The sequence below is a fragment of the Aulonocara sp. 'chitande type north' Nkhata Bay genome, linkage group LG3, assembly GCF_057382095.1.
Source record: "Aulonocara sp. 'chitande type north' Nkhata Bay isolate Kocher_YH1m ecotype deep benthic linkage group LG3, A_spYH_male_GT1.1, whole genome shotgun sequence".
NCBI classification, from domain to species: Eukaryota; Metazoa; Chordata; class Actinopteri; order Cichliformes; family Cichlidae; genus Aulonocara; species Aulonocara sp. 'chitande type north' Nkhata Bay.
The window spans coordinates 74896988-74921303 of NC_141346.1; the positions used below are offsets into that span (position 1 = coordinate 74896988).

The window sequence follows — 24316 nt, forward strand, 5'->3', positions numbered from 1 at the left end:
CTGCTACATGTTGTTAGATAAGTGCAGCTGAACTCCAGCTGGTATTTTCTTGGACTTTGCAGCTGTTTCTGGTCATCAGTTCATTCCTGCAAACCTCTGAAGCTGAACAACAATGATGCTGCATTGCTGGCTGATCCCAAAAGGTTGATTCTGTTCATCTGGACGTTTTCAGAAACGTTTGCTCACTGATCAGGTGACTTCTTCAGTCTCAGCTGACTGCAGCTTTACAAGCTTACAAACAGCACATTTGCACAATGACTGAAAGCAGCAGCACCTGATATATATGATACTAATATAATACATATACATATATAATCCATACTAATGATGAAGGAACTGAGCTCACAGTCCATTGTTCATTCAGTGAACTACTCAGTTTATTTTGGGCCTCAGAAATGCTCACTCTGTTTGTACATCACTGTCAGCAATAGACTCATTCTGCTGTGTGGACAGGAACACATGTGACATCACTTCCTGTTTGTTTGTGACTGAAGAGGAAGAAGTTTACAAGGAATCATTTAGAAGAGTTTCAAACATCAACTGATTGAATCCATGAATCTGAAAACGTGTTTGTGAGTGAAAGAAACAGACATGTACAGACTGAACTATCTGTTCAACAGTCAGAGTGTTTCTGTAACAGGAGACACTCTTTACACTCCACTCAGCACAGGGACACTGAGGCACCAGGAGGCCAGAGAAACATAAACCCAGGATAAAGAGTTTGAGTGAATGTGGTGTTGAAGGTGTGGAGGTGGATCAGAGTGTCAGAGGAGACTCTGTAGAAGGACAGAGTGCCAGCAGGACAGTCCACATACACTGCTGCTCTGTTAGAGACAGAGGACGAGGAGGAGGAGGAGGAGGAGGAGGAGATGGATGTGTAGCTGTTATTGTGCCTGACAGACTGAGGACCATCATTATAGCAGATCAGACTCCAGGACTGATCATTGTCTCCAAACACACAGTCATCACTGATTCCTTTCCTTCTGATGCTTCTGTAACTCACTGATATATAAACGTCTCCTCTCCACTCGACCTCCCAGTAACAGCGACCAGTCAGACCATTTCTACACAGCAGCTGTTCACAAACATCAAATCTGTCTGGATGATCAGGATATGACTGAACCTCCTCCACACGTGTCACCTTCCTGTTGTTGTCAGACAGTTGGAGCTCTGTGTTCACTGTGTTTGTGTCGATTGTGAGTTGACAGGAATCTGATGGAGAGAACAAACACAATCCAGCTGCAGTTATTGATCCATCATCTGTTCATTGATTGACACTTTGATGATGACTCCTGACATGATGAAGATGGTTGAATGTGTGCTGCTTTGTTTTCATGAATCCCATTAAAAACACACTTACACTTCCTCAGACCTGGTCTCAACCATCGGACTCCAGCAGGCTCCACCCTGAAAGGAGGAGGGGGGTCAGAGCAGCACAGTCAGCATGCACACATGGACATTACATGGCTCTCACACACACACTGTTACACACTGAGCTCAAAGCTCGGCTCCACTGTTTTATTCAAAGAAATCTACATTTATTTATCAGCACATTTAAAAACAGCTTGAGCCAAAGTGCTGCACAGAGTAGAGAGAAAATAGGAAACATACACAGTAATGACTATAAAGACTGGTCAGGATTGAAAGCTACAGAGTACAAATGTGTTTCCAACCGGCTTTTAAAAATGTCCAGTGTTGGTGACGACCTGATGTGAAGGGCGACTGTTCCAGAGTTTGGCTGCAGCCATCGATAAAGCTCACCTCTGTTTTTACGTCTAGTTCTGGTCAGAAGCTGCTTATCTGCAGACCTGAGGGCTCCACTTGGATTCTTTTGTTAAAGAGAGATAAGATGGAGCCAATCCATTCACAGATTTAAAGACAACCAGATCTGGAAGTGGATTCTACCACGTACTGGTAACCAGTGGAAAAAGCTGGTGATGGGTCGTCTAGCACAGACCCACCGCTGGAACCAGACAATTGATGAGGGAGAGAACTGTGACAGCGCCGTTCCTTCACTTGACCTCAGTCGCTCTCGTCTGCTCCCTCGTAACACTGCTCTTTATTGAGCTTACATGAATATGCACAAGTTCATTATGACGTCTTACACAGGTATGAACAAAGAGTACCAGTCTGTGCATAGTGTGTGTGTGTGTGTGTGTGTGTGTGTGTGTGTGTGTGTGTGTGTGTGTGTGTTCCAGATGTGACCCTGTGACCCCAAAGCTGGTGCTAAGAGTCCAGCGGTCCCCCTAACAAAGGGCTCTTATACTTAACCAGACACAGAGCAGGTGTCCTCCTACACCAGGGGTCTCAAACTCGCGGCCCGCGGGCCAATTGCGGCCCGCAGGACGATAGTTTTTGGCCCCACCTTAATATGAAAATGTAATGTTAGTTTGATAATGTATGACACTTTACAGTGTTGTGCGCGGAGCTGAATTAACCCACCAATCAGGGTGGGATATGGATCTCAGGGGACACCAGCCGGGCTTGATGCAAGCAGGGAAACATTTCTCAATGAGTCAAAGTTCCAGCAGCGTTGCCCTGGAGTGTTTCTTTCTTTCTGTGCCTGGCTGGCTTCCTCCTTTCTATTGGGCAAACGCCGACATTCGCCCCAGCGCGCTGCGTTCACAACACTTCAAAAAAAGTTGTTTTTTTAAGTTGCTGCCCAGCGGGACATTATACGTATATAGATTTATACACACGTCAGTGGGATTTAAAGTTATTTTTCCACAGAGAGAGATCTCATATTAACTCTCACAGTGATGCGTAGGCGGCGGGATAAAAGAAAAGTCATGAACTCAATGCAGCCCAATTTAGTCTGCAGTCACATAGCGACACCTGTTCATCGGCAACAACAGTCCCCGGTAACCCGGACTAATTATAGGGTCGCACCGTAATTTGTGGCTCCATGTTTTTATTTGCATCACTCCGTTTGCATTGCAGCAAACATGAACATTACATATATTTCAATATAATGTAAAAGCAGTCAAAACAACTAACATCAGAAACAGCTGATGTTATTTGTTATATGTCACGGTGTCATTTCCGCTTCTTTCTCCTGTAACAACAGCCCGGCGCCGTGAGCAGTCGCCTTTTTTGCGCTCGCTATCCCTGCACTTTCTACCATCTGCAAACGCCACGGTGTTCGTGTCGTCATGAAAGACATGAACATCGAGCGTAAAAACAAAGGAGACTGCTACCGGCTTTTTATCTGCCGATCGCCGTGCTACGGTTGCAAGAAAAAGAAGCAGAAATGACGTTCTCTACGCGTTGAGACGTTCCCCGTCCGTCGGCTAAACGCTTGATTGAAACTTCAATGCGACAGTGACACCAAGTAGAATTATAAATGTCACATAGCCCCAAACATGTCTTTTTCAAAGCCTGCGGTGAAGAGAAAGGTTGGTGATGAGCACCGACAATTTCAGGAAAAGTGGGAAATGCAATATTTCTTTGTTGAGCACAGGGGCACCCCGACCTGTCTTATTTGCACAGAAAAAGTTGCGCTGCACAAGGAATACAATTTGAAACGTCATTACACAACTAGACATGCTGAGGTGGATGCAAAATACCAGGGAGACGAGAGAGCGAACCGGGTTGCCAGTCTTAAAACAGATCTACTGAGGCAGCAAGATTTCTCCAAGAAAGCAACCAAAGAGAATAATGCAGCAGTCGGAGCCACGTGGTTAGTGAGATGATTGCTAAAGCAGGGAAGCCATTCACAGAAGGTGCATTTGTCTAAAAGTGCATATTGCAGGCTGCAAATATAGTCTGTCCGGGAAAGAAAGGTCAGTTTAGCAACATCAGCCTTTCTGCCAACACCGCAGCAGATCGCATTTCTGACCTGTCAAGTGACATTTATGACCAACTGTGTGAGAAAGCCAAATGTTTCAGTGTATACTCAGTCGCTCTTGATGAGACCACAGACATCACCGACACTGCCCAGCTCCCAATGTATGTCCGTGGTGTTGATGACAGTTTTGAAGTGATGGAGGAGCTGCTCACAGTAATTCCAATGCATGGCCAGACCACCGCTCAGCAGATATTTACAAGCTGTGTGATGCCATTGAGAATGTTGGTTTGCCATGGAAGAGGTTTGTTGGAATAACAACAGATGGAGCGCCATCAATGACAGGGAGGAAACATGGACTGGTGGCACAAAACAAACTGGAAGAGGAAGGCGTGGAGGAGGCCATTGCTCTGCACTGCATCATCCATCAGCAGGTCCTTTGCAGCAAATGCCTGAAGTTTGACAATGTGATGTCTATTGTTGTGAAATGCATCAACCAAATCAGATCCAGGGGCTTAAAGCACCGAAGGTTCTGTGCTTTTTTAGAGGAAATGGAGTCAGAATATGGGGATGTGCTCGACTTCACTGAGGTACGTTGGCTCAGCAGGGGAAATGTATTAAAGAGACTTTTTGAGTTGAGAGCAGAAGTGAAGCCTTCATGGAGAAGGATGGAGTTAGTGTTCCTGTGCTAACTGATCCCAAATGGCTCATGGACTCAGCTTTTCTTGTTGATATGACACATGAGCTTAATGTACTGAACAAGACGTTACAAGGCCAGGGGCAACTTGTCAGTGCTGCCTATGACAACGTGAGAGCATTCTCCACAAAACTGGCGCTCTGGAAAGCTCAGCTCTCTCAGACAAACCTTTGCCATTTCCCAGCATGCAAGGCACTCGTGGATGCAGGCACACCATTCAGTGCTGACGAGTATGTTGATGTCATTTTGAGGCTACAGGAGGAATTTGATCACAGGTTTGCTGACTTCAAGACACACAGAGCCACCTTTCACATTTTTGCGGACCCCTTCTCCTTTGATGTGCAAGATGCCCCTTCTGTGCTTCAAATGGAGCTCATTGAGCTGCAGTGCAACTCTGAACTCAAAGCAAAGTTCAGGGAGGTGAGTGGAAAAGCAGACAAGCTTGGACAATTTTTGAGAGACTTGAGCCCTAGTTTCCCTCGGCTTTCCCGAATGTTCAAGCGGACCATGTGCCTTTTTGGTAGCACATACTTGTGCCAAAAGCTCTTCTCCACTTTGAACTTCAATAAGTCCAAGTACAGGTCCAGACTTACGGATGATCATCTTCAAGACATACTGAGGGTCGCAACTGCTTCCTCCCTCAGGCCAAATCTGGCTCGGCTATGCGAGAGGAAACGCTGCCAGGTCTCTAGCAGCAAGGAGTAGGCAAGAGAAGCCATGTTCAGAAGAACAGTTCATTTTCTCCAGTGTTCCATTCATGTTCAGAAGAAGGTTATAGAACTGTTAATACAGACATTTCAATCTAAATACAGCAGATATAGAAGACTGAAAGAAACACACAAGTTCACTGACTAAAAATATCTTATTATTATTTTATTTATGTATTACAGATTGATTTATTTTCTTATTAATTCTTAATTTGTTTATTTATTTTTCATATTTTGTGTTAAAAAATAAAAATAAAGAGATTTGAGAAGATTGGAATTTTTTAACCATGCCTTTCTTGTGGAAAACCTAATGCGGCCCAGCCTCACCCAGACTCTGCCTGCAGCGGCCCCCAGCTAAATTGAGTTTGAGACCCCTGTCCTACACCATAAATCAGTAAGAGAGGGTACGACCTCTCTCATGGCCCCAAGTGGTGTGTGCATGCCAGAGCACTCTGGAAGGCACACAGAGTCTTTACAGACTACTCAGGATCAAACCTCTATCATCATGCAATCGATTATACAACTCTAAGCATATATGAGTAAATATTTCTAAGCATAAATGACAATCAACAATATAAACCTTACAGCTGGTTTTAATAACAGAATTTATTTGTTTCTCAAATGAGAAAGAGCTATCGAGAAACACTCCTAAATCTTTAGTTCTTAACTTTTCCAGTGGGCCAAGGTCAACATTATCTGCTAATGCTAAATAGGCTGCCGTTATTAACTAATGCTAATTTGACATGAATTAGCATTATGCACTAATGCTAACACTATTTCCCTTTCTTTATACAACTTGAGCAGTTATTGCTAAGTAGGCCACTTTTCTCTGCTAAAGATTTCTGTGACCATGATAGAAACTCTGATAAGCTAATGCTGCTAAGCTAATGCTGTTTATGGGCCCTGTTAGAATCAATATTTCATTCTCATTCTGTTGTTTGAGAACAATAACAGAAAAATGTGCACTTGAGAACAAATTTATTGTGAATTCAGCTGTGAATGTACAGTTTGTCATTATTTAAGCTTCCATTTCCAAATGTTAGCTGACACTTTATTAGGTACACTGGTATCTATATCAGGTACACCTGTGACCTAAATGTTCCTGCAAACAGACTCCTTGGGGACCCCTAAATAAATATCCATGAACTATCCAGCTAGACTAGTGTGTCTGTCCCTGAAAATATTCCTGCATGTGTGATTGTTCATGTCTCATCTGCAGGAAACAAACAGGAAGTGAGTGAAGGACACAGGAAATGTTTCCAGCTCTTCCTCCTCTATCAGATTTTCTCTCCATACCTGAGAGTGTCCAGTCTCCAGCCTGGATCCTTCAGTCCAGCCGACAGCAGCTTAATTCCTGAATCACCTGGATGATTGTAGCTCAGGTCCAGCTCTCTCAGATGGGAGGGGTTGGAGCTCAGAGCTGAGGCCAGAGAAGTACAACCTTCCTCTGTGATCAGACAGCCTGACAGACTGCAGACACACAAAACAACAATCAATCTGTCAACAATCGTTTTCTCTTTGTCACAATAACATCTATCCATCCATTGTAACTTTATTTATAAGTGACAATACCCAACAGACAACAACAGTCATCTGAAGCTGTTTAACAGTGTAAGGTAACCGCCTCCACTGTGAGCAGCACTTGGTGATGGTGGGAAGAAGAGCTCCCTTTGACACAAAGATCCTCCCAGTGAAAACAGGCTCCAGGAGGAGCATCTACCATGACTGGTTGCAGGGTGAGGGGAAAGAGAAGAGATGAGCTCAGAGAGACAAGAACAAAACAGAGAGACAAAAGTTAAGGACATGCAGTAGTGACATATAAAAGCATCAGGAGTGAAAAGAGGGGAGAAGAAAGCAGAGCATCATGGGAAGTCCACCAACAGCCTCAGCCTATAGCAGCATAACTAAGGGATGGTTCAGGGTCACCTGATCCAGCTCGAACTATAAGCTTTATCAAAAAGGAAAGTTTGAAGCTGATCTTCAAAGTAGAGAGGGCGTCTGTCTCCTGAACTCAAACTGGGAGCTGCTGCCACACCCAGTCCAACATAGCCAGGCTTTCTTTGCTGCTTTGACAAAACCTCAAATCCCAGTCAGAGATGATGAGCATCATCACAGTGATGATCATTTCTCTGTAACCCAGGCTTTCTGCTTCAGGATCTGTGCACGCTCACAGAACAAGGAGACCTTTAAACATCATTTCACTAAATGGATGGACTGAGCTCAGCCTACAGATGAACTGGTGCCAGAGATCATAAAGAACATCAAACAGTCAAATTCAACACTTTAATGGAAATATGAGATTAATGCTGCAGACAATCATGAAGCTGCTGAATTCATGAACATCAAGAATGCAGCGAGTGGTAAAATAAAGATTTGACCTCAGTGTGCTCAGTGTTCCTGTCTATTCCTAACATATTCCTAACATGATAGCTGCACTTTAGAGCTCTAAAACTGGAACTGACACATGTTTAAACTCTACATGTTACTCAGTACATTCAGTTCTGACACTCGCCCACAGTCCAACAAAGGAAACATGGAGATCACATCAGTTTGTCACCAAAGTCTAATTATTAGGGCAACTTAACCTGTTATTATCTCGTTAACTCATTAACTGATTAACGTCAGCAATTATTTTAATCACAGTTTTTAAAATCATGATTATTGTGAAAGTGCTCACTGGCTCTGAATATAACAGCCATGGGTCACAGGAGGGATGTTGATCAGTGCTGGCTTGAAATGGGCGTCATTATGCGTCTCAGCCAATGGGAGCATTGAGGGTGGGCCTAATACTACTGCAGCGCTCACATGACCCAGGACAGAGAGAAAGGGGCGGGGACAGAAACATGGAGACAGGTACAGATCTTTGACATGTTCATTTTAACTGTTCCAGGAGGCAGTGTTGATACAACTAAAGTTATCTGTTGTTGAAGAAGTCGGTCTGAGGAACGTTCTTAGGATCAACAAATGACGGCATGTATGAGCCTCAAGACGCAGCGTCACAAGAAGAACACATGAGCTGTAGAAAAAGGAGAGACTACGAAAGCCACGGTGTTACAACGTGAACATGCTTGATCAGAGTGTGATTGTGAACAGGAGGAAGACTCAGCTGAGAACAGTGTGGTGGATACAGAGCAGAGCCCACCATCAGTACAGAGGCCTGTCCATCAGAGTGCTGCTCCAACATGCAGCACATGTACTTGGCCACAGCTGCAACATCTGTACCTGTGAAAGCTTCTTCTCTGTTGCTGCTCATATTGTGCAGAAGAAGAGAGTTTCTTTATCATCAGAAAATGTCAATGAGCTTGTGAGTCTTAGCAGCTGGCTCGGTGCAGAGGAGGAAGAACATGTCAGTCAGAGGAAGATAAATGCAGTTCATGTTGTCAACTCAACCTGGACTGTTGAAAGAGTTTTTCTTTGTCTGGTTTCTGACTGAGATTCTCCAAAGGAAATCCAGCACAAACACACACTTCACACACTCAAAGTCCTGCACAGTAAATGAGCTGATGAGCGTTTGTGCTGCTGCCTGATAACAGAACAATAGTTCTGCTGCTTCCTGTTCTGCAAACACACATTTATAAATGTTCACTTGCTGTTGATCAAAGGTATGTTGGTGGCTCTGGACGCTGAGGGAACTTTGTAAAAAACTAGATCAAATGTTAACGTCCTGGCAGAGGCAAAGAACTTTGATTTGATATTTGATTAGATTCATGTTTCAGCTCAGACTGACAGAAATATTTGAACTGCTGCTGTGTTAAAGGGAACACTGCTGTTAGAAAGCACCTGATCTGTTTCTGCACACTGAATGTTGCACTTCTCATACTGCAGTACTATTAAAATAAGTACACAATGCACTACTTTTGAACTCATGATTGAATGTTGCTGTAACAAAGCCATTAATGTGATTCAAAGTGTTCATGGTTTCCCAGCACAACAAATGATTGCACAAGTGTGACTGATCCACTTTCTAATGTGTGTGTAGCCCACACTGTGTGTCACTGTGTCACAGGTGAGTCTGTGTGTCCAGGTTCTATGAGGACAACAGGATATAGTGACTGAGTCCAGCAGCTTAAAGTCTGACTCCATCCTCCATTTAAATAACTCACAGCAACAACTGAATAGCTTTGCCTTTGTGTAGCTGACACTTCATTTTAATGTCCTTCTATTCTGGTTCATCTGGTCTCAGTTTCTATAAGCACACAGGTTTCATCAGGACTCTATGACCTCAGTAATCTTTGCTGGGCCTTAATGCTCTGAACAAAGCTGCACAGCACAAGACTAAATAGAAATGAATCAGTCTTTCATTCTCACTGCTGTTTGACTTCAGCTCTCAATGTCCCACCATAACCCATGGAAAGAATTACTGTCCATCCAGGCTGCTGAACATGAAGCTGAAGAAGGTGGAGTATTGTGAGGGCTGATGGAGATGATGATGAGGAATCCAGGAGCAGTGGGTGGATGGCAGCATCAGCATGAAGGATCTGTGTGAGAACACATCATCATCCACAAAGGAAACCAGTCTGAGTGTCTGACGCTCTTGTTAGAAAGACGCAGTCCCAGCAGTTAGCTTGTCTGCTAGTTAGCTGAGAGCTAGCTCACTTGTACATTGAATACCAAACTGTGTAAACCAGGGGTGTCAAACATATGGCCCGTGGGCCAAATCCAGCCCTTGACATAATTTCATATGTCAAATATTGATGAATTTTCAGGCTTGCTGATAATCAATGTGAGCACGGCTGAGATGTTATTCTGATGAGCAAACCATGTGGCCAAACACTTTAAGAGACAGACTGGGATCATACCATTATGTGAAAGAAGACGGAAATGTCCCATAGACAGCAAGGGTAGTGGTAGAGACCAGTACACAGAGAAATGGGAGCTGTACTGAAATGCAAGCGTGTCAGGAAAGAGTGAAAAGGCAAAATGAGCAGCATCTGGCTGCATTTCAGTGATATTGGAGACCACAAAGCTGAGTGCAACATTTATACAGGAGATATACAGGAGACGCTGAGAGTAGAACTGATAAAATTAGGAGCTGGCTAAAGTGAGACCCATTTTTATTTCCACCCATTTTCCACTGTGGAGGACAAAAGGTTTCAAACTGGTCCAGGTCTTAAACCTCACGTGTTCTTCCTAATAGCAGTAAATGGATAGAAATAAGGCTTTTATGAAAACACTGAATAAAACTTGCTGCCTTTAAAAAGACTAAATGTACAGTTCAGTATTGAATACTACATAAAATAAACTATATATAAAGTGTGTCTGAATGGCAGAGATGCAGAAATATGTGCATGTAGCACAGAGCCACGGCTCAGTGTCTGAATGAGTCTCACAGACCTGAATGTGCTGTTGAAGCCATTTATAATTATAACATAATTCTTTACTCGTTTGATCTGCTCCTTACCACAAGCCACCAGACGTAGAAGGTTTTGGACTTTTAACTATATTTTCTGAAGTTTTACAACTTTTCTTACTGTTAAAAACCTCGTTATGGCCATTCATGCTGTACAAAGTAATTAGACATGTGTGGTATCTACAGAAACGTCAGAATCTCAGCTAAAAGTTCACAAAACCATCTCAACAACCACCAAACAGCTGAAACAGCAGGTGAACAGATCACACAAAAAAGATGTAAACACAAATCCCCCTGATCATCTGTTTTTTAAACATGAAGCGTCGTTTTGGACGTTCATTTACTGCTGGTTCAGTGAATTTTGGTTGGACAGTGATGAAACCTGCAGTCTCAGAATCTGTGAGAAGTCTGCTTTCAGCACCCAACAGCATTGTTGTGTTGTGTGCTGTGGATCCACCTCTGCAAACTCATCACTGTTTCACCATCATGTTTCTACACTGAACAAAAATATAAACGCAACACCTTTGTTACTGCACCCATTCCCCATGGGATGGACGTAGAGACCTAAAATTCATTCCAGATACACAATATAACCATCCCTCCCAAACAGTGGTCACAAATCAGTCCAAATGTGTGGTAGTGGGCACATCTGCTATATTGAGATAATCCATCCCACCTCACAGGTGTGCCACATCAGGATGCTGATCTGACATCATGAGTAGTGCACAGGTGTACCTCAGACTGCCCACAACAAAAGGCCACCCTGGAATGTGCAGTTTTTTGCGCTATTGGGGGTCTGGGGACCCAGAACCGGTCAGTATCTGGTGTGACCACCATTTGCCTCATGCAGTGCAACACATCGTCGCATGGAGTCTATCAGATTGTCAATTGTGGCCTGTGGAATGTTGGTCCACTCCACTTCAATGGCTGTGCGAGGTTGTTGGATATTCGTGGGAACTGGTACACGCTGTCGTATACGCCGGTCAAGCACATCCCGAACATGCTCAATGGGTGACATGTCCGGTGAGTATGCTCTCAATTTTAGGTCTCTACGTCCATCCCATGGGGAATGGGAGCAGTAACAAAGGTGTTGCATTTATATTTTTGTTGAGTGTACTTAGACAATAACAAAGGAAGCAGTTCCCAGGAACTACTTCCTGTCTTGTTAACATAAGAGTATGTTGCCCTTCAAAACACCTCCACTTCTCCTCTTATTAGAGGACTGCCTTATTATTAATCTGCTAATTCTGTCAGTTGATGAAAGAAAAATGCTTGATCTCACCTGAGAGTTTCCAGTGTACAGTGTGGACTCTTCAGTCCTTCAGACAGAAGCTTCACGCCTGAATCCTTCAGGTTAATGTTACTCAGGTCCAGCTGTCTCAGATTAGAGGTCTGAGAGCTGAGACCTGAGGCCAGAGCTTCACAGCTTCTCTCTGACAGGTCACAGTGACTCAGTCTGAAAAATAACAGATAAACAATTACAAAAATAAAACACTTATGTTGAAGCGTAATGAGATACTATTATATTTAGCAATATTTCATCTTGTTTTTGTCAGGAAACTGAGCACTGATGCAGAGCAACATGTGGAGAGAATCAGAGGAGAAGAAGTGAAGAGAGAACAGCAGTAAAACAACACTGAATTGTTCAGTGTGCTTTTGATATCAACAGAATGTGTCAAACTTCTTTATTTTGTATTTGTTTTAGTAGAATTGATGATTATCACTTAGATAACAACCACAGGCCAGGTCTAAATTGCACTTTGGTGACAGTTACACCCAGAAATATTTCAGAAACGTGGACAATTTGTGCTCCATTGTATTCAGTATTGAACAAACTGAGTACCGATGACCACTTAATATTTTTGATATTTTATTTGAGTTGTTCTACCTGATCTGTGTTAACTAGAATAAACATTTAAAAGCTAAAGCTATGATCACATATGTACTTACAGAGCTTTGTTGGAGGCTTTGACCACTGGCAGCAGCCTCAGAAGAGCCTTTTTAAAGGCTCATGTTCTCACTTAGATCATCGATTTCTACTTACATTTCTTTCTGGGAAAAATGGAGATTACTTTGAAAACAGGAACTATTTTCCCCAAAAATCAGCCCTTGATTAGTAAATCACTCCAACATGTTCTCAGTCAGAAGAAGCTGTCTTGTTATGAGGGAGAGAAGAAAAAGATCGAGGCACAGAAACTTGTTGAAAGAGAGATAAAGCAGCTAAAATCAGGTGTAAAAGTAAAACAGAGGATGAGCTGAATAAAGGACACTCAAGGCTGGCTTGGAAAGGAATGAAGTCCATGGTGGGGATGCAGAACAAGGACCAAAGATGAATGTGATGCTGAATCAGCAGAAGACTTGGACTCATATAATTCCAGCTTTGATATCATTGATTTCAATGAAGATCTTTGTGATTGTAGCAAAGGGCCGGTAGCTCTGAGAGTCCCACTGATGAGGTTTCTGTGAAGGTTCGCAGTTATCTAAAGAGCTTAGAAAAAAAGGCATCTGGACTTCTTAAAGTTTCTTGAAGACGTTTCACCTTTCACCTCTCATCCAAGAAGCTTCTTTATTTCAAGGGTCAAATAGTGGAGAGTCCCAGATTAGCCTGTGTACAAACAGACTTCAGCCATATAAGAGTGTGTGTGAGTGAATGAGAGCACACACAGGACACTCTGATCTCTGAATGTGTGTGACGCAGTGAAAAAGAGGATTGTACTGGATATACTGTGACTGACAAACAGAGTTTAAAGAGAAAGGTGTTTGGATTAAAATGGATTATGCTAAAGTGAACGTGCTAATGAAATCTGAACTGACTGAAATGTGAAGTGAAGATAATTCAGATGTAAAAGAGAGAGAGGGGGGGTGATGATAAGGTGAGGCTGAAGATCAGTGAAGGGGATGTAAACACCTGATTGGTTGAGTAGATATCAGATCGACAGTTTAACAGTTTTCCCTGTGGATTATAACTTTAAGAAGATGTGACATTCATCAAGGAATCATGCTCTCCGGATTATTTCCACGAACACTGAGCTGGAACACATCTACAGTGCTGGAAGTGCCCGTCTCACCACCAACCTCTCTGTGCACATTCACTTTTCAACCCTTTGTGAGACACTAAACGTGTAAATCTGAGTATTTATCTACAGTGGGGCAAAAAAGTATTTAGTCAGCCACCGATTGTGCAAGTTCCCCCACTTAAAATGATGACAGAGGTCAGTAATTTGCACCAGAGGTACACTTCAACTGTGAGAGACAGAATGTGAAAAAAAAATCCATGAATTCACATGGTAGGATTTGTAAAGAATTTATTCGTAAATCAGGGTGGAAAATAAGTATTTGGTCACCTCAAACAAGGAAAATCTCTGGCTCTCACAGACCTGTAACGTCTTCTGTAAGAAGCTTTTCTGTCCCCCACTCGTTACCTGTATGAATGGCACCTGTTTGAACTCATCATCTGTATAAAAGACACCTGTCCACAGCCTCAAACAGTCAGACTCCAAACTCCGCCATGGCCAAGACCAAAGAGCTTTCGAAGGACACCAGGAAAAGTATTGTAGACCTGCACCAGACTGGGAAGAGTGAATCTACAATAGGCAAGCAGCTTGGTGTGAAAAAATCAACTGTGGGAGCAATCATCAGAAAATGGAAGACATACAAGACCACTGATAATCTCCCTCGATCTGGGGCTCCACGCAAGATCTCATCCCGTGGGGTCAAAATGATCATGAGAACGGTGAGCAAAGATCCCAGAACCACACGGGGGGACCTGGTGAATGACCTGCAGAGAGCTGGGACCAAAGTAACAAAGGTCACCATCAGTAACACACTACAACGGCAGGGAATCAAATCCCGCAGTGCCAGACGTGTTCCGCTGCTGAAGCCAGTGCATGTCCAGGCCCATCTGAAGTTTGCCAGAGAGCACATGGATGATACAGCAGAGGATTGGGAGAATGTCATGTGGTCAGATGAAACCAAAGTAGAACTTTTTGGTATAAACTCAACTCGTCGTGTTTGGAGGAAGAAGAATACTGAGTTGCATCCCAAGAACACCATACCTACTGTGAAGCATGGGGGTGGAAACATCATGCTATGGGGCTGTTTTTCTGCCAAGGGGACAGGACGACTGATCCGTGTTAAGGACAGAATGAATGGGGCCATGTATCGTGATATTTTGAGCCAAAACCTCCTTCCATCAGTGAGAACTTTGAAGATGAAACGAGGCTGGGTCTTCCAACATGACAATGATCCAAAACACACCGCCCGGGCAACAAAGGAGTGGCTCCGTAAGAAGCATTTGAAAGCCCTGAAGTGGCCTAGCCAGTCTCCAGACCTCAACCCCATAGAAAATCTGTGGCGGGAGTTGAAAGTCCGTGTTGCTCGGCGACAGCCCCAAAACATCACTGCTCTCGAGAATGGAGGAATGGGCCAAAATACCAGCTACTGTGTGTGCAAACCTGGTAAAGACCTATAGTAAACGTTTGACCTCTGTTATTGCCAACAAAGGTTATGTTACAAAGTATTGAGTTGTATTTTTGTTATTGACCAAATACTTATTTTCCACCCTGATTTACGAATAAATTCTTTACAAATCCTACCATGTGGATTCATGGATTTTTTTTTCACATTCTGTCTCTCACAGTTGAAGTGTACCTCTGGTGCAAATTACTGACCTCTGTCATCATTTTAAGTGGGGGAACTTGCACAATCGGTGGCTGACTAAATACTTTTTTGCCCCACTGTATGTTAGTGCAAACACCTCTAATAGGTTGGTTTAGTCTTTCCAAGTCATATCTTCCCTTGGAGTCTGCGGTCCAGGCTTCTAAAATCATCCTAGTTTAACAAGCAGTACAATCTAGAGTAGAGCTGCACTAACAGGTGTGACTGATGAGATCTGATACTCATGTTTATTTGTATCAGGACAAGCAGGGAAGACCTGGACATCAACTCTGTCAGGCTGCCTGAGTCCTCTCACCCACATCAGCTCAGAACTCTGCATTATCTACTGAGTCAGACTCAGAGGATCAGGGATCAGAAGTTCTACAAAGAGTAGAACCAGACTTCCTGTATAGAGGTGTGTGGGCCTACTGATCCACAGTGTCAGCACAACTTTCACATCATATTCATCTCAGCACAACTAAAACATGCTGACTGACCCCAGAGTTTCAAGTCCACATCCTGGACTCTCCAGGAAACCACACAGATGCTTCACTCCTGGATCCTGCAGGTTGTTATTGTTACTCAGGTCCAGCTCTCTCAGATGGGAGGGGTTGGACTTCAGTGCTGCTGCCAGATAATCACAGCTGATCTCTGACAAACCACAGTCCTTCAATCTGAATAAAAAATGAAAGATGTAAGTTTATTAGACAAAGTGTGAGCTTGAAATCATTCAGTGTTTCATCATCTGTTCAGAGCTGAAGGTGGTTCAGAATGTAGAAGTTTAGAAAATGGAAACTCCAAACAGCTGAAGCCAACAGGAAGCAGCTTCAAACAAACAAGAGAAAAAAATGAATTTTTCACATTGAAGTTGACAACTTTATGATAAATGTACAAGTTTTGCCGTGTGAAATAAAAAAAAACTGAACAGGAATCCTCAGAGTTGAACCCTCTGCATAGAGGTTCAGGTTCCTCTTCAGGTCCCAAAGTGCAGAACAACAAGGTTTCAAACAGCTTCGTTCCAGCAGCATCAGCCACAGAAATACAGAGATAATTCTTTGGATCTCTTGGTTGTGTTGTATGATGCTGTGTTTGCATATCTGGTGTCTGTGTTGCTTTGTGAGGATGGATCATTTACTGCAGCTCCAGATAAACAGAGCTGGACCTGAACCTGGTAACTTCACTTAGAAGACACTTGTGACGGGAACGTGTGAGAAGTTTTGAGCAGACAAGTGTTGATTTTGAGTCTGGGACGAGCTCTCCACAGTCTTTGTGGAGATCCACATTCTGCGTACTGCCTGTGAGAAGCTGCAGACATTTCTCCTCCAAATCCACTGAGCAGCTGCTCGTGGTGGTATTAGCTTCATGTGTGCATGTTAGCATTAAGCCGCGGTGACACTCTGCTGTGGACACGGTCACAGCTGGACGCATGATGGATGAGTCGTCCTTCCTGTTAAACTTCTTTGAGGTGAGCTTGAAGCTGCTGCTTGGGGCGCATGCACAGCTGGTTATTGTACTGGAAATGTTCTGCAGACGAGTCCACGTGCTCACAACAAAGCTCAGTGTGGACGACGCTGATTAGTATGAGTGCGCACTTGGTCTGAAAACTGGAAAGCTTTGAGTATCCCTGCTCTCTTCCCTCTTCCAGAACAGGGAAGAGAGCGACAGCAGCGTTCAGCACAAACACAAAGGATCAAAGAAGAAGAACATGACAAGCTCAGATGGAGGCTGCAGTGGACACTTTTCATTGTTTTAACATTCGCTTTCACTTCAGCTTCACCAACAACAGCACAAGCAGAGCAGCCCACTGACTGCGTGGCCGTGACGGCGCCCCCTGGTGACTGTAAACCACTACAACATGTAGACGGCCGTCTGCTGCTCATTTCTTTACCACCATCACAGGAGCTCTTTATCCTGTTCTTCACTCTCATTGGGTCTTTGTGTGCTTGTTTTTACAACAGTAGTCATTGTGATTGTTCAAAGAAGACAGTCAGCTGTGACTAAATGTAGCTCCTACAGCAGTGATTGGAATAACTACTGAAGCTAATCCAGTATCAAAGCTCAGGAATCAGCAGCTCCCACCTCATTTTCTTTGAACAACTATTTTTAGCTGCTGTGTTTTTGTGTTTCTGCGGACCTCAGACATCCTGCTGCTCTGGAGAACTGAAGCTCTAAAGGCTTCAGCCTTTATCTCCAAGAAACAAAGCTGATCATGGAGACCCAGCAGGTCAGCTGATCTGTGGACAGCACCAGCATCTTTAAGTGTCACGGCTGCCGAGGCGAGCCGTGTGGAGTTAGAAGAAGGACCCAAGATGCAGGCAGTGGATGAGATGCCGGTGAGTTTATTTACACAGTGGTGAGAAGGCAAAACAGGCAAGAGGGAAGACAAAACTAAAGACCTGAACTGGGAAAGCTAAATGACAAACCTGAGATGAAACAAAAAAGGGAAGAGAGGCAGAGAGACGAGCAGGACACCAAGGAACACAGACTGACGCGGAGTTACACAGACAAACCGGCAACAGGCAGGAGAACACACAGGGCTTAAATACACACACCAGTAATCAGGGGATGAGAGACAGGAGGGCAACACAGCTGGGAGGAATCTGGGCTGACGGGACAGGGGAAACGTAAACTGATCACACTCACATACGACACGGACCTTCACAATAAAACAGGAAACTCAGATACATGGAACCAGACAAGACATTGAACTAAACAGACAGATTCAGACGCAGACTCAGAGGCAGATCGAAAATAACACAGAACTTAAACAATCATCATCTAGAAAATGATAACAAACTAAAAGCGCTGGGTCACCGACCCAGGACCATGACAGTAAGTAAGTCTGAGAGGTGAGCAGTCTTTGGAAGCCTTTACACTGATAGTCTCAGAGCAGGATTTGAATCATTATTTGGCTTTTCTTCTATTATTATGTTTAGTTTCTGCTTCACAGATATTCTCTGAGATGTTCTCTGAAATGTTTCCCACTGTTGGACAAACTTTCACAGTTTCTTCATAAAGGAGATCTCCTGTGCAGTCCATCTGTGATAATATGTTAAACACTGAATTATGATTCATATCTGAATGTACTGACTGTTAATTATTGATGAGAACATAATCAGTAAAAATAAATATGTTTGAGTTTGGCTTTGATGAATCAGAATAAAAGTAATAAAATAATGATTTTAGAGACAGGCCTAACTCAGGCCAGCTGACAGCCTGTGTACAAACAGACTTCAGCCATATGAGAGTGAGTGTGAGTGAATGAGAGCACACACAGGACACTGATCTCTGAATGTGTGTGACGCAGTGAAAAAGAGGATTGTACTGGATATACTGTGACTGACAAACAGAGTTTAAAGAGAAAGGTGTTTGGATTAAAATGGATTATGCTAAAGTGAACGTGCTAATGAAATCTGAACTGACTGAAATGTGAAGTGAAGATTATTCATTATTTACTGAGTCAGACTCAGAGGATCAGGGATCAGAAGTTCTACAAAGAGTAGAACCAGACTTCCTGTATAGAGGTTTGTGGGCCTACTGATCCACAGTGTCAGCACAACTTTCACATCATATTCATCTCAGCACAACTAGAACATGTGACTGACCTCAGAGTTTCAAGTCCACATCCTGGACTCTCCAGGAAACCACACAGATGCTTCACTCCTGAATCCTGCAGGGTTTTGTTGTGACTCAGGTCCAGCTCGCTCAGATGGGAGGGGTTGGACTTCAGTGCTGCTGCCAGATAATTACAGCTGATCTCTGACAAACCACAGCCCCACAATCTGTATAAAGAATGAAAGATGTAAGTTTACTAGACAAAGTGTGAGCTTGAAATCATTCAGTGTTTCATCATCTGTTCAGAGCTGAAGAAGGTTCAGAATGTAGAAGTTTAGAAAATGAAAACTCCAAACAGCTGAAGCCAACAGGAAGCAGCTTCAAGCTTTTTGCTCACGGTGCACCATGTAAAACCAGTTAAAAACAATAAATAAATGTTTAAAAAAAAAAAGGAAGCAGCTTCAAACAAACACAACAAGAGAAAAAACTGAATGTTTCACATTAAAGTCGTACATTTCTCATAAAAACAGGAAAAAGACTTGAAAAAGTCGTGTTTTTCCTTCCAGGAACAACAAGGTTTCACTTTTAAAGGTGAAGTGTGAAAGAAATGGACATATTTGAAGTCCAACACCTTTTTCCAGTCACATTATTAAAGCAGACAAACTACAAGCTCATTTTCATTCCAACAAGTCATCTTATGACCTGGACTAACAACACTGGTCTCTATGTGCAGCTGGCTGTGAGACCAGTGCTCAGGGAGCGTCTACAAAGTGCAACACTGAAAGAACATCACACACTCATTTGCTTCCAGCACTTTCACACAAACATCTACTGTCATTATTGTCACCAAACTCTGTGGATCCTTTATTGCAAATTCAAATGGGATCAAATGGTCAGACAAAAGAGGGTTTTGAGGAAATATGATGAAGTGTTGTGTATTAGCAGCAAGTTATTGAATCATTTTCCTCAGAAACCAAACAAAATGATTGACAAACATGTTTTTACAAACTCAGTGTTGGACTTGGATCAGCAGGATAAGCTGATGTTTAAAGGCATTTGAGTCTCGCTGTATGAGAGTCCAGTTATTACTCAATATTTATGGATGATGTTCTTTCAGTGTTGCACTTTGTAGACGCTCCCTGAGCCTCACAGCCAGCTGCACATGGACCAGCTGACATTACCCAGCATTAGAGGCGGCTGTAAAAAAATGGATTTTCCTATTTAAATGGTTTTAATTTGAATAAAGCGATGTTGACTCATTCAATCCTGAATCGATTTTTAATATAAATTTATTTTGCCAGAATCTCAGGTTAAAGCTCCCAAAAGTATTTCAACAAGCAGCAAACAGATAAAACAGTAAATGAGAGCAGCTAAACACACAAAGATGGAAACACAGAGCGTGGATCGTTCACTCGACGGCACGTACACGGACACGCCGTCGGGGCTGAAAGTGGACAGCTCACAGATCCTGAAGCTGCAGGTTTCATCTGTCTCCAACCAAAACTGACTGAACCAGCAGCAGAAGAAGATCCAAACTACGCTTTACGTTTGATGAACATCGTCATGAATTCTCTCTGACTTTGACCTGTACTTCCTGCACAGCTCTCTCTCTCTCTCAGTGTACTTCAAGAACAGTTTACCTTCAAAAATCTGTTTCCTGCATTATTCACTGCTTATTACGCACCAGTCTGCTGTTGTGTTCACTGCTGTCGGCCTCCGAAAACAAAGCCTCAATTCTGCTGTTCAATACTGAAGAAATTTAAACCTTTTAAAATGATGACAGATTACAAACTCTCAGCTGTGTCTGTAATCAAACCTCTGTAACTTTGCTTCACTTCAGCAGCATCAGGTCATGTTCACATGTTGATTCATGGTTTGCTTCAGTTTTTGATCGACTGCAGAATATTTTGAAGGTTATCTGCTATAAAAAGCCAGAAGAGGAAAATCTGCTTCATGTGTTTCTGTTTGATCCTCAGTGACTTTGACACAAAGGCCTCTCCTGTGATGATCACACCTCTGATCAAGTCTCACAGTGTCACAACTGATAAATGATCAGAGTTAGAATATTTCCCACTGTCTGCTGTGTGCCGTGACCTTTGACCTGCTAAAGACAGTCAGCTGTGGATTATTCATTGTTGTGTCTGATACTTAGAACTGTGAGGAAGAAGTTACACAGTTAATCAGGGTCCCCTCTCTCTGAATCAGGAAAGGTGGGCAGGCCGCGTGTGGGCCGCGGGCCAAACGTTGAGTCTCACTGTTTGAAATGTGAACATTGTTCTGCTGCAGTCAATGGACTAAACCAGAGAAGAAGAAAACAGACTTTACCATGAAGATCCTCAGTGTGGATCAGTATAATATCAGCCTGATGTCTGCAGTTTAGTGTCAGCACAACTTTCACATCATATTCATCTCAGCACAACTAAAACATGCTGACTGACCTCAGAGTTTCAAGTCCACATCCTGGACTCTCCAGGAAACCACACAGATGCTTCACTCCTGGATCCTGCAGCTTGTTATTGTGACTCAGGTCCAGCTCTCTCAGATGGGAGGGGTTGGACTTCAGTGCTGCTGCCAGATTATTACAGCTGATCTCTGACAAACCACAGCCCCACAATCTGTATAAAGAATGAAAGATGTAAGTTTATTAGACAAAGTGCTTGAAATCATTCAGTGTTTCATCATCTGTTCAGAGCTGAAGAAGATTCAGAATGTAGAAGTTTAGAAAATGGAAACTCCAAACAGCTGAAGCCAACAGGAAGCAGCTTCAAACAAACACAACAAGAGAAAAAACTCTGATGTTTCACATTAAAGTCGTACATTTCTCATAAAAACAGCACAAAGACTTGAAAAAGTCGTGTTTTTCCTTCCAGGAACAACAAGGCTTCACTTTTAAAGGTGAAGTCTGGGGGTGGGCGTCCGGGTACACACCGGCTCACTCCTTGGCGGCCGCTTGTCGGGGCCTGGGGCTCGCTCGGGCCCCTTTGGAGGTGGGGTGCCCCCGGCCTATCGGCCTGGGGCTCGGTCACTCAGGCGCAGCTGGGGGCCGGCGGAGCTCACGGGCGCGTCACTGCAACTCCCCCTGACTTCTGCTCCGCGGCTGCTGGGCGAGCCCTCATCTGGGACTCTCCTCAGCTCTTACTGGAACAGTGGCGCGGCTGCCCCTCTGTTGGTCTTCCATGGTCTCTTGTGTTCTGGGGGCCTCTGGATGTCTGGAGTTTTGATCTCCTCCATACCCGCTTCACACCCTGGAGGACGGGGCTGTGGCCCCCCCACACTCCCTAGCAGATCATTACATGGAGAAACCTTTGGAATGCAAGCATGCTGATCCACACAGGTATGCACACATGGGTATTCACAGACGCGGACTAAAGCTTTCTTGGCTGCTGCCTCAAAGCACACTGTGCGCTGTCTATCTTGCGTGCTGCACAATATCGTTTATTATTTAGTAAATATTGATATCTATGACTAGCTAGTTTATTGTGATGGTGCTTTGTTTTCTCTATTATTATGTTGCTCTTTGTTGTTTGCCGTCTCCTCTGTTTGTTTTTTTTGTTTGTTTGTTTTTTTTTTTCTCCATACAGGTGACCCAGGAGTTCCTTTTTTTTTTTCTCTCTCTTCCCCCCCCTTCTCACCGTCTCTTCTCCCCTTTGGTTTTCTTTCTTTCTCTCCCCCTCTTTCTCTCATTCATTCCCCCTGTCCTATTTATTAAAAAAAAAAAAAAAAAAAGACAAAGGATGAACTGAAGCTCTGCCATCACGTAATGTCGCATACTGCTGTTTCTGATGTCATTTAGAAAAAAGAAAAAAAAAAAAGGTGAAGTGTGAAAGAAATGGACATATTTGAAGTCCAACACCTTTTTCCAGTCACATTATTAAAGCAGAAAAACTACAAGCTCATTTTCATTCCAACAAGTCATCTTCTGACCCTTTATTATTATTGTTATTATTCAATATTTATGGAGGATGTTTTTAAATTGGGCTCAAATATGTGACAGACATTTCATCCCATGTCAGTTTGGCCTCATCCTGGGACGGATTATCCAGCACACACTCTGACCACAGGCCCAGGGGCCACGCAAAGCTGGGCTCCATCCAAGAGACAGGAAACAAACCAACACAATAATAAAAAGCACCATGTGATCTTCTTACATCTTCAAGACAAACATAGTAAAAACATGAGCATATTTGTTTCCTGATAAAATGATGTGACAGGTAGAACAGAGTAAAGTGGTGGTGTTACAGCCTTTCTCCCCTCTGCTGCCGAGGCTGTTAGTCTCTCCCAAACTCAGCTACAGGACTTCCAAATGAATGAAAGCAGCAGAAGTGGCTTTACAAATGAAACCACAGTGACAGACAGTAATTAAGAATCTCCTAAGCAATCCAAAGATAAGAAAAGTTCACCTGCCAATTCTATAAAGCTTGGTTGTTCATACAATAATATCATTTAATGATCAGCAGTGGGGATGTTTGGATCCTGACCTGAGAGTTTCCAGTGTACAATGTGGACTCTGCAGTGCAGCAGACAGAAGCTTCACTCCTGAATCCCGCAGGTCATTGTTACTCAGGTCCAGCTCTTTCAAACTAGAGGATTGGGAGTTGAGAACTGAGGACAGAGCACCACAGCTTCTCTCTGAGAGGTTACAGCCACTCAGTCTGGAAGAAAACAAACAAACAAATTAATTAAATCAGTCAAATGAAACATTTTTTTAACGCCAGCATGCAATACAATTATTGGTTAACTAAATAGCTTCATTAAAACACAACTCTTCTTCTATAGCAGCACTTACTCCTTGTAAGCTCCACCTGCTCCACCTTCTGAGTCAGTTGTTCACACCAAAGAAAACCACCATCATTTCATGCGGCTAACATACCGGCGCCAGCTGTGGTCTCAAGGCTGGAGCTGAACATAACAAATTTCACCCTGCTAACAGATGGTGTTTTGACTGTTCCTTCCCATCCTGAACCAAGAACCAAGATGGCGCCGCGTATGGATGCCCTGGTGCTTCAGTGCGTTACTTTTGTTTTGTTTTTGTGCATTTCTTCTGTGTCTGGGCACTCCTCTGGATACTCTTACACCAGAGAAGAGCTCCTTAACTACAGGACTACAACGCCTGTGGATTTATTTCCAATATTTGTCGCATCTGCGGCAGATTTACTGCAGACTCTGACCAGGAAAGCGAGACGCCGAAAGAGAGGGAAGCGAGCCGGCGCACTCGTGCGGTTGAGGAGACGCGGACTGAGAACTGCTCTTCCCGGGATCTTCCTTTCTAATGTACGCTCACTCGGGAATAAGATTGACGAACTGGCCCTGATGAGAAGCATGAACAGAGACTTTGCCTCCTCCTGTGTCTTATGTTTTACGGAGTCGTGGCTCAGTGAGAACATCCCAGACTGCGCGCTCAAGCTGGAGGGCTTCCATCTGCTGCGCGCGGACCGGCAGGCCTCTCTCTCTGGTAAGACCAAAGGTGGAGGGGTCTGCTTCTACATCAATAGTGACTGGTGCACAGATGTGACAGTGATTGCTCAGCACTGCTCTTCCTCTCTGGAATATCTTTTTATTCACTGCAA

At 43.5% G+C, this 24316-nt stretch overlaps 1 protein-coding gene across 1 annotated transcript in view; it reads right to left on the reverse strand.

The window, feature by feature from the left end:
• Nucleotides 1-494: 494 nt before the first annotated feature.
• LOC147337028 (uncharacterized) overlaps nt 495-24316 on the reverse strand; it is a 642403-nt gene continuing 618581 nt past the window's right edge. Inside the window, exons 30-37 of the mRNA XM_086286246.1 lie at nt 23228-23401; nt 21188-21364; nt 18800-18976; nt 15692-15868; nt 11821-11994; nt 6485-6658; nt 1361-1407; nt 495-1212 (exon numbers count right to left, since the gene is read on the reverse strand). Coding sequence (XP_086142372.1) covers nt 662-1212; nt 1361-1407; nt 6485-6658; nt 11821-11994; nt 15692-15868; nt 18800-18976; nt 21188-21364; nt 23228-23401 — 1651 coding nt within the window. The 3' untranslated portion in view covers nt 495-661. The remainder of the gene's footprint in view (nt 1213-1360; nt 1408-6484; nt 6659-11820; nt 11995-15691; nt 15869-18799; nt 18977-21187; nt 21365-23227; nt 23402-24316) is intronic.